The 10,815-nt window shown below is 50.8% G+C and overlaps 1 protein-coding gene across 5 annotated transcripts in view; it reads left to right on the top strand.

Annotated features, from left to right (window-relative positions):
- Window positions 1–10,815, top strand: part of CALN1 (calneuron 1) — a 160,981-nt gene that overhangs the window by 105,862 nt on the left and 44,304 nt on the right. For all 5 annotated transcript variants that reach the window (XM_017824101.1, XM_017824103.1, XM_017824105.1 and 2 more), the window contains one exon: window positions 608–720. In XM_017824101.1, the coding sequence (XP_017679590.1) occupies window positions 608–720 (113 nt within the window). The remainder of the gene's footprint in view (window positions 1–607; window positions 721–10,815) is intronic.

A 10,815-nucleotide genomic window follows, 5' to 3' on the forward strand; every position in this document is an offset into this window, starting at 1 on the left:
GGGAGGTGCCATTCTTTGGGATGTCAAAGGATCTGGGTCTGGAGGCACCATGGAGTTGATGAGGGAGGTGCCATTCTTTGGGAATATCAAAGGATCTGGGTCTGGAGGCACCATGGAGTTGATGTGGGAGGTGCCATTCTTTGGGAATATCAATGGATTTGGGTCTGGAGGCACCATGGAGTTGATGTGGGAGGTGCCATTCTTTGGGATGTCAAAGGATCTGGGTCTGGAGGCACTGTGAGGTTGATGTGGGAGGTGCCATTCTTTGGGATATCAAAGGATCTGGGTCTGGAGGCACCATGGAGTTGATGTGGGAGGTGCCACAGTGGGTCCTTGATGTGCAGCAGATCCAGAGCAGCAGGTTGGACACTGGCACTCAGGGATAATTCCTTGATAACAGTGAGGGTGGGGAGGCACTGGCAGAGGTTTTCCAGAGAAACTGTGGCTACCCCATCCCTGGAAGTGTCCAAGGCCAGGTTGGACAGGGTTTGGAGCAGCCAGATCCAGTGGAAGGTGCTCTAGATGAACTAGATGGCCTCTAAAAGTCCCTTCCCAGCCAAACTAGTCCCTGCCTCCATAATTCCGTGACGTTTTCCTTTCATTCCAGGGGATGGCCAGGTGGATTTCGATGAGTTTATGACCATCCTGGGCCCCAAGCTGGTGTCGTCGGAGGGCAGGGATGGCTTTCTGGGGAACACAATAGACAGCATATTCTGGCAGGTAAGTCAGCATTTCATTAAATGCAACTTTAACCAACTCTCAGCAGCTTCCAGAATGGGTTTGTCGGGGAGAACACGATGTTTTCCAAGTGGGAATGCCTGTGGAAAGGGCACTGGGGTCTGCTGTGTGTGTGTCCTGTGTGGGAGGACAGGAAAGCCCTTCCTGTGGATGGATGGAGTTGGACACAACAAATCACCCACATATTTGGGCAACATCTTTAGCAGCATTTTGGAATTCAGGTTTGGAAGAGAGAAGGATTTTTCCTGATGAGTTTTTGGAGTTGGGAACCTTGAATCTTTACCACTGTGTCACTGTTCCACATCCCTGGGCTGTGGTGGGGGATGCTCCTTGTGGAGCAAAGTGTGCCCAGGAGATCAGGTCTCCCTGGTGCTTTTTGGGGTGAATTCAGTGCCCAGGCTGAGGGCTGGGTTGGCACAGGGGATGTTTTACCTTGGGGGGTGGTTTGGTCTGCCAGTGGGAGCTGCCTTTTGTCAGCCTTGCAGTGGGATTTCCAACAGCATCAGCTTCCAGGAAAAGCAGTCCAGGCTGTTATGGCAGGGATTAAACCTCTCCAGACCCACAGTGCTGCACTTTTCTTGCCAGTGGATTAAATGTGTGGCTTCCTGTGAGATTGCTGCTCATTTCACTGGCCATCAACAGCCTTTGCCTGCTCAGACACTTCAGCTGTGACCAAGTTCACAGGAATCACAAGAGCCAAACCTGGAAATGAGCATTTCTGTCTTCTTTTACTGCCCTCCAGCACAGTCCAGACTGAACTGGGTGGAGCTTTCTAAAAGTATTTTTAAAGTCTTTTAAAAGCTTGTTGCTGGCACGTGACAGAAACAGCCCTGGAAATCCTGCTCTGGGTCCCAGGATTTGGTTGTCAAAGCAAGAGTTTGGTGGGGGTGAAGCCTCTGGTGTGTAACGAACCTGGGGGGGAGGTGAGGGCTGAAGGACACCAGGAAGGGCAGGACTGGGAGAACCAGGAATGTTTTGTACCTTGGGAGCCTCATCCCAGCACGGGAGAGCACCAGGGAGGGGTGGAAGCACCATCCTGTCCCACTGAGCCTTCCAGGCTCCCCTTCCAGCCCCTCACTGGAGCTGTTGGGAAAGCCAAGCTCGTGAGCTGAGCTCTTGGATGGGGAGGCAGAACAGTCTGGAGCCCTCTCTGAATTCTCCTGGTGAAGCTGCTGCTGATCAGTGCCCCTCCAGCCCCTGGGAATGCCTGAGGTGGCTTTGCCCAGAGGAAGAGGGGCAGGGGGGGAATGGGAGCTGTGGATTTGGAGCAGCAGGATCCTGGGCTCAGCTTTCCCTGCCCCCCAGCTGGGGTGGGATGAGGGAAAACTGAGCAGAGACTCCAACAACTGCCCCCTCAGTGGGCAGGGACAGCCCTGGGGGGTCCCTGCAGGAAACAAAGCCCTGACTGAATCCCACCAGCCTTGGGAAACAATGGTTGTGATCTTCTCCTTGTAAGGGTAAAAATACACCTCTTTCCATAGCACTTCCCTGGATTTCAAAGCCTTGGAAGGGAAGGCTTCAGCTCAGATTGCTTTTCCCCTGGGATAGGAGTGAAGATTACAATCCTTTTGCTGCTTTTTTCCGAAGAAAAAGCAAGGAAAATTCACATGGGTGTCACTCAGGGAGCAGATTCCCTCTTCCCATTCCTGCCTGGCTTTACCCAAGGCATCTGCAGGGCCATAAGTCACCTCATTTTGAGCATTTCTGGCTCTGCATTGTCTCCAGTGGGATTCCTGATGGGAAACAAAGCCCTTTCCAGCATCAGGGCTTGGCTGTGCTTCCCACATCCCCTTGACGTGCAACCTTCCCATTCTCTGGGAAGGAATGGCAGGGAGAGGGGGCTTGGGTTGCTGCCAGAGCCCTTCCCCAAGGAGGGGGCAGTGCCCACGAGCTGTGCCCAGGGCAGGGTGGCACAGGAAGGGACAGCCCTGCCTGGGGGTCACCTGGGTGGGCAGTGCCAGCCTGAAACACCACCCCAAAGCCACAGGCAGCAACAGGCACCTGGGAGAGGCTCTTCCATCAGTCCCAAGGGGACAGAGGATCCACCTTGGCATCCAGAAAGTGCCTTCCCCTCTTCCATCCAAGCAGCTTCGCTCCAGCTCTCACGGGTTTGGCTCTCGGGGTGTTTTTGCTGAGGGTCCCACTTTTAGAGTGGGGCACTTCTGTGCCAACTCGGTTCCAAACATGCCTTAAAATCCCTTGAAATGGTGTAATTACAGAGTTAAATAACAAACAGCAGCAGAAGGAGGGAGGAATTCAAAGGAACAGGCCTGGAGCTGCATTTGCAGGTGAAGCCGGGAGGGAGTTGGTGGGACACGGGAAGGTGGTTCCAGAGGGAAGGAGCTGCAGAGGGGATGGATCTCACACCAGCAGGAGGGCTACAGGAGGTGGGAAAGGGGTAGAAGCAGTGGAAGAATAGGAAGGAGAGAGAGGAATCATGTGTGGAAAGGGCAGGATTGAAATAATAGGGAAAGGCTGCATCCCAACTACCATGTGTTGCCCCAAGAGCAGTGGACAGCCTGGGAGAGGGGGGATTCAGCCAAGGCCTGAGCTTGGACAGGTAGTAGAGACATGGAGGGTCTCTATACATCCCCCAGATGTGTTTTCCCTCCTTGCTTTCCCCTGGGGGATTTCCAGAATTGTTTAGACTCTCTGGAATGACAGGAAGGTCTGAGCTGGGAGGGACCCACGAGGACCAGCGAGTCCACCCAGGGGATTGAACCCTGAGCTTGGCTTTGTTAGCACCAGGTTTTACCCAGCTGAGCTCATCTCAGGCTCATCCCTTAAACTGAATCCTGTCAGTGTGTGTTTAGGGCATCCTGCTCTTGCTTTCCCAGGAAAGAGTGATCAGTTCTGCTCCACCTGGAATGGCTCTCCCTGCTCCCTGCACAGGGTCAGGAGGTGTTTGAGGGGAGGCAAAATTCAGCCCTGCAAATACACCAATGAGACATCAGGAGAGGTGGGGAAACATGGGCTGTTTTCCATCCCAAAAGTCCATCATTTCCCCTGGGAGATGCAGGTCCCACTGAACCCCTTCTGGAGAACATCCCCAGGTGCTCCTGCTCTGTTTTCCAGAGGGTTTTCTCACCCTGTGTGCAAGTGGAAGTGGTATTTACCCAGGCACAGGCATCTTTCACTGTCTCAAATGTTTAAGACACTCTTAAACCATCTTAAATGTTTCTTCTTGCACACACCTGGTAACCCTTAGCCAGCCCTGGGCAGGCAGGGTGGGAGTCAGGAGGAGCTGGAAGGCTGGAAGCAGCCAGGGAAGGCCTGGTTTGGGGCAGACCCCCCATGAAATGCCTGCAGCGTATATTCCAACGCCCCCTTTGGCTGCTTCCACCTTCATTCAGAATGAAATGGGGAGAAAAAAAAAAAACAATGAGAAAAAAGCCTAATGGTTCCAGTTCTGCCCCGAGGGCTGTGTTTTGTCCAGGTGAGTTGGAGGCATTTCCACTGCAGGGCCATTCAGGGGTGGGAAGGGGTTTAGACCCAGAGCATCACAGGAAAGCCAAACATCAGTATTGGTAAATAGCAGCTCCTGGGGTTTTTTTTGGCAAACAGACTCCAAATCTGTGCCCTGTGCCCTGCCAGGGATGAAAAGAGAGGGGAGAAAGTGAGATTTTATATTCATTTACAGTTTTTTGTCCACTTGCTGAGTGCAAAGACCTTCAGGCTCAAGTGTTCTACAGGATGTAGCGTGGAGGATCTCCAGTCCCTGGGGGAAGGAACAGGACCAGAGTAATAACAACCTTGGATGACAGGGTTTTAATTAAAATAAACCCCTGTCTTGGCTTAAAATGCTTTTGGAAGTCAGAACGAGTTTGAATGGTTAAACAGCAAGGCTGCAACTGCACCATGAGCAGAATAAATCCCGTGCCCGGCAGCACTGATGAGATTATTTTGAAAAGTCAATACTTTGTACAGGGATCATCTGAGAGGCCTGATTATGTTCCCCCCCCTTTCTCCCTTCACTGTGTGCATGTGGAAGCTGCAGGGAACAGCATTTCCTCCTGTGCTGGAGCACTGGAGCTGTGGCAGCTTTGTCCTGCACCAGGGGATGGGGCTGCACCATCCACTCAGCTGTGGTGTCCCTTCAGTGCTCAGGAGCAGCCTGGTTATTTTGGGATAAAATATTTATTTTGGGATAAATAAAGCTGCTTTGCAGGAGCAGGAAGAGCAGGATACCAACACAGGGGCTCTGCTGCTCAGAGTTCACACTTCCCCACTGGAGAGGTGTCTCTGCAGTTTTGGGGGGGACAGGCAGGACTGGGGAGGTGGGTCCTGCACAGCAGGTGGCAGGTTGGACTCCACGATCCTTGGGGGTCCCTTCCAGCTCAGCACATCCTGTGAGTCTGTGACTCAGTGATGCAGAGATGCCTCGTGCTTCAAAAGTGCCACTTTTACTCCAGGTGGTAAAAAGAAAGCCTGGAAAAGTGGCTCAGGTGTTGTGTGCACTGGGGACACTCAAAGCCACCTGAGAGGTCCCAGCAAGGCTTTCAAGGACCTTCCTGATTTATGTACAATGGACCTGCTCTGTTGGTGCCAAGACCATTATCAGCAGGAGACAGTTCTGGTTGCTCCATTAAATCTCCCTTTGTTGGCAAAGAGTAGGTTGCACTCCATGGCTGGGAAAGCTGAACCCTGGATCCATCAACAAGACCCTGCTCTTTGTTCCTGATCCCTGTGCCCAGCACAGATGTGCTGTCACAGCTGGTGCAGATGTGAACCCTGCAGAGGTTCCTGGATCATGGTGGTAAAGCTGTCCCTGGACAGGGAGACTGTCCCATCCCTGTAACCCCTTTGCAGGGTATGGATCCACCACCAGGCAGGAGTGAGCGATTTTGGGAGGCCCTATTTTATCCCTTTCTGTGAAGGAGCCTCATTTTCACCACGGCACATTTATCCCTGTAACAAAATCCACTTCTCAAGTCACCAGGATCAAATTTACAGCTCAGAACTGGAGGCTCTGGAAATGGCAACGTTTTGGAAGCAGCTGTGAACCAAGAGCAGCAAAAAAGCCCAGCTTCATTGTCCCGCTGGGTTTTTTCTCCTCACCCACCTTCCTGACACATTTAGCCTTCAGAAATGCTCTCCAGCTTTGGTTCACAGCCTATTTAAAGCAGCCAGTTCACATCCAGAGGCTTCCTGCCTGCGGGATGACAGTGGAAAGCTGCCCTGGCAGGAGCTGATGGGGCTTTGTGCACACTCATGGACTTAAACCCCACCAGCTCTTGCTGTACAGAGGTTGTTTTTTCTAGGCCAGTTTATATATAAACTCAGGCTGCAGCTCTGTGGCTTTTTTGTGGGTTTTATTGCCCCTGCTTGATGTGGGAAATAGGAACTGCTCAGTGGTTTTGCTTGCAAATGTGAGGAGAAATGTTTAGGAAATATGACTCTTTGTGAGCATCATCTGATGTGTGCACAGGGTTGGGGAGAGGGTTTGGAGCTTTTTGTGGCCTCCTTGCCCAGGGGATCCGATTCTCCAGCCCCTCTGAGGACCAGAAACATTCCCAGAGCTGCTTGTGTTGGGATGGGGATCATTTTTCTCTGGATGCCTTTGAAAGGTGCCTTTGGGTGATGGGGCAGAGGCAGCACAAAAACACCCAGGGGAGTTTTATCAACAGCAGTTGTGTCTTCAAATCCCAGATCCCAGCCCTCCCAGGGTCGGGAGGGAGTTTCTTCCAGAGGCAAGTCCTTAAATCCCAAGCAGCACCAGATCCCAGGATCCATCCTTCCCCTCTGCACAGAGAAAAGGACGAGTCAGGGTCTGCAATCCGGGTGTCACTGGAGGACTTTGCCTTTGGCTTCCCTGGATACTTCAGTTCCTGTAACAAAATCCCCTCTTTCACTGCACTGCAGTGAATTTCTCGAGTCCTTAATTGACCATAAGAAAAGTCTGATTTTAGTGGAGATCAGAGCTTGGGAATTGTTTAAAACAGGCTTGATAGTGGTGGCCCTTTTCTATTTCTTTGTCCTAAGGAATCCCCATTTTGAGATGGGAATCCATATATTGCCCTGCCTCCCAGCCCTGGCTTTCAGTGGAGCAAAAACACTGTGAAAATTGAAGAATTAGAGGGAAAAGCAGGAAAAGAGACACTGCAATTGAAGAATTAGAGGCAAAACCAGGAAAATAGACACTGCATTGCTCATAAACAAACAAACAAACCCCTCAAGTGTTGGCAAATGTTTGCAGGGGACAAATGTGTTTAGAAAGAAAATGACCTTTTGTGTGAAAGAAAAGCTAAAAAAGAAATTACTTGCTTGGAACAACAACAAAAAAAAAAAAAAAAAGAAAGGAAGGAAGATTTCTAGAAAAATGGAAATGGAGAAGCTGCAGAAGATCTCTGGGGTGGGGTCTTTGTAGCCCAGGTGGTGGCTGAGGTTTGTTGGTGTGAGACACACGAGCAGGGGATGCTGTGGCGCTGAGGAAGGACCTGCAGGTCCCTCTGCCAGGAAATTTCTACAGCACAGGGTTTAACTCAGGTTTTCCCAGCGTGCATCCAAGATTTTTGGTGCCCTTTGCTGGAACCTGAACATGTGAAGCCAGAAGCACAGGTTGCCCAGAGAAGCTGTGGCTGCCCCACCCCTGGAAGTGGCCAAGGCCAGGTTGGAGCAACCTGGTCTGGTGAAAGATGTCCCTGCCCATGGCAGGGGGTGGAACTGGAGGGTCTTTAAGGTCCCTTCCAACCCAAACCATCCTGTGATTCTGGATATGGAAAATAAGCTTCGTGACACATTAAAATTTTCCTCACTCACTGATTTCTCCTGACACCAAATCATCCCCTGGCAATAATTCCCCATTTCTCTCCATCCCACTGGGCTAAGGACCTCACCTGTAGCCTTGCTGAAGCCTCCTCTGCTCTGCAGCTACCAATCCCAATTTTCTCACCAAATTATGAAATGTATTAATAAAGTCAAGCTGTTTCCAGCCTGAGAGTCATCAGCTGCTGTTCCAGCTCTGGAGAAGGACATGCATCTTCAACAGCTGATCAGGGTATTTTTTCTAATAAAAAATGTCACTGATCCATGAAAACTCCATCTCCTTTCTAAGCCCTGATTTCATTAAAACTTCATTAATTGGAGGCCTAACAGTGAGAGCTTCCCAGAGAAGCTGTGGCTGCCCCATCCCTGGAAGTGTCCAAGGCCAGGTGGGAGCAACCTGGGCTAGTGGAAGGTGTCCCTGCCCATGGCAGGGGGTGGCACTGGGTGGTTTTTAAGGTCTCTCCCAATCCCAAACCACTCTGGGGTTCTGGAATTCTGAATAAACCCACCTGGAACCATCCAACCTGGAGTGATGGCCTGGTTAGATATTAAGATTTTCAGTTTTATCAGCAAAATACCTCATGGGACAGCCCTGAAGCAGCTTTTGGAGCATCCTGGTGCCTCTTCCAGAGGGCATTTCTGGATTTCTGCTCGTGCAGAGGCACAAGGAGCAGCTTGTGTTGGGGATTGCTGGGAATTTCCTATGGAAGAGAAGGGTTTCCACTGCTGCCCTGCCATGCCCACCCAGCCACCACCCCTGGGTGTCCCCCTGGCACTGGGCACGGCCTTGCTGGCCCAGCCTGGTGTTTGTGAGGAGCAAAGGTGGTGGCACACTGGTGGCCCTGGCAGATGGCTCTCCAGGCACCAGCTGTCCTGAGTTACCATGGGATGGGAGATTCCCTTGGACACCAGGGTGGAGATGTTTCCCTGGGCATCCATACTGAGGTTTTCCCTCATCCATCATGGTTGAGATGCTACCCTGGCCCATCCACACTGAATTTGTGCCCTGGCCATCAGAGTGGAGATGTTTCCCTCGTGATCCACAGGAAAGTTTTTCCTTGGCCATCAGGGTGGAGATGATTCCCAGGGCATCCATACTGAGGTTTTTCCTCATCCATCAGGGTGGAGATGTTCCCTGGTGATCTATAGGAAGGTTTTTCCTTATCCATCAGGGTGGAGAGGATTCCCTGGCCCATCCATGCTGAGTTTTTTTCCCCCTGACCATCAGGGTGGAGATGTTTCCCCGGGGATCTATAGGAAGGTTTTCCCTTATCCATCAAGGTGGACATGTTTCCTTGGCCATCCATAATAACGTTTTTCCTCATCCATCAGGGTGGAGATGTTCCCTGGACATCCATGCTGAGGTTTTTCCTCAGCCATCAGGGTGATGTTTCCCTGGTGATCTGCAGGGATGTTTTCCTTGACCATCAGGATGGAGATGTTGCCCTGCCCATCCATGCTCAGGTTTTCCCTCATCCACCAGGGTTGAGATGTTACCCTGGCCCATCCACACTGAATTGTGCCCTGGCCATCAGAGTGGAGATGTTTCCCTTGTGATCCACAGGAAAGTTTTTCCTTGGCCATCAGGGTGGAGAGGATTCCCAGGCCATCCATACTGAGGTTTTTCCTTATCCATCAAGGTGGAGATGTTTCCCTGGCCATCCATGCTGAGTTTTTTCCCTGGCCATCAGAGTGGAGATTTTTCCCTCATGATCTACAGGAAAGTCTTTCCTGGGCCATCAGGGTGGAGATGATTCCCTGGCCATCCATACTAAGGTTTTACCTCATCCATCAAGGTGGAGATGTTTCCCTGGATATCCATGCTGAGGTTTTCCTTATCCATCAGGGTGGAGATGTTCCCTGGACATCCATGCTGAGGTTTTTCCTCATCCATCATGGTGATGTTTCCTGGTGATCTGCAGGGAGGTTTTCCTTATCCATCAAGGTGGAGATGTTGCCCTGCCCATCCATGCTCAGGTTTTCCCTCATCCACCAGGGTTGAGTGTTCCTGGTGCTGTGGCATCACCTCTCCCTGTGCCAGAGCCAGAATAAATTCAGGCTCTGAATTTATTATTACAATTTCCCAGTAGAGCCCCAACACAGTCCTATCAAGTGGGGGGGAAGGTGCTGATCTTCAAGAGAAATTCCTTAAAGGCTTTTTTTTTTTTAAAAAACAAATTTGCCACTTCATTGAGAAATTGTTTCTTTGTCTGTGTGTTTTCTGCCTGTCTGTGGAGCTTTGGGTGTATTTCTGTGCTGGCAAAGACAGAAATCCTGCCCTCTGAGATGGGAGCAGCCTCCAGAGCTGGTGGGGGGAATGGTGTCACAGAGAGATGATTTTGTTATTTTGGCTGTTGAATAACACACCACACTATAAAGTGGTAATTAAAATAGATAGTTATGTATCCCCACACATTTACCGACAGGTAAAAGAATGGATCAGGGTGGAGACACTTATGGCAGAGCAACTGAGGAAGCTGGTGGAAGTATTCAGCAGACTGTGAGCGTGGTGGGAAGGGTTCCAAACTGATTTTGATCCTTTTTTTTCATGTAAATAAGCAGATGTAGCCTGGAGAGGAAAGATCTCCGTTCAAAAGGAGCCAGGAGGGTGGTGCAGTTCCCTCCAGAGCTGTTCTCCAGTGTCCAACATTCCCACACTGAGCAGCAGCACGACCCTCAGGAGAGAACCCGGCGAGGTCCACGGTGGAGTTCATGGAATTGCCCCATTTTTGGAGCAGGGAGTGGGAGGCTGTTGCCTTCCCTGGAGGAAAATAATCACATAACAATGATTTGCATGTTTTTAATCTCTTCCCACTCTTGCTGAGTGTGTTGGTTTAGATGTTTCCCCCTGAGGTTGGTTTGCTTGGGGGATTATTAGCAGCAAACATCGTTGTCAATCCATCAGCTCCCCCGTGAAGCTCCAGTTCCTCGAACTTTTGGAAGTGACAGAGCAATGAAAAGACAAATGAAATAAAGTGATGCATTTTGATGCATTTTAGAGGAGCAGGCTCTGAGCAGAGCTGTCCCAAAGGCAGACAGGCTCTGTGGAGGTGACAGAATTCAGGCACTTCAGGCACTGTGATCCCTTGGGAAGACAAACCCAGGACCCTCAGCTTCCAGCACTTGTGTCCTTTGTATGAAGAGACAATTGAGCCAATATTAATATTTATTTTAGGGCTAGTTGGTGTGCAGGCACATGTTCTCACTAAATTAGCCAGGCTTTAAACTGCCAGAGGGGAGGGATAGGTGGGATATTGTGAAGGAATTGTTGGCTGGGAGGGTGGGGAGGCCCTGGCACAGGCTGCCCAGAGA

Source organism: Lepidothrix coronata, unplaced genomic scaffold, assembly GCF_001604755.1.
Source record: "Lepidothrix coronata isolate B3197 unplaced genomic scaffold, Lepidothrix_coronata-1.0 Scaffold108, whole genome shotgun sequence".
Classification (NCBI taxonomy): domain Eukaryota; kingdom Metazoa; phylum Chordata; class Aves; order Passeriformes; family Pipridae; genus Lepidothrix; species Lepidothrix coronata.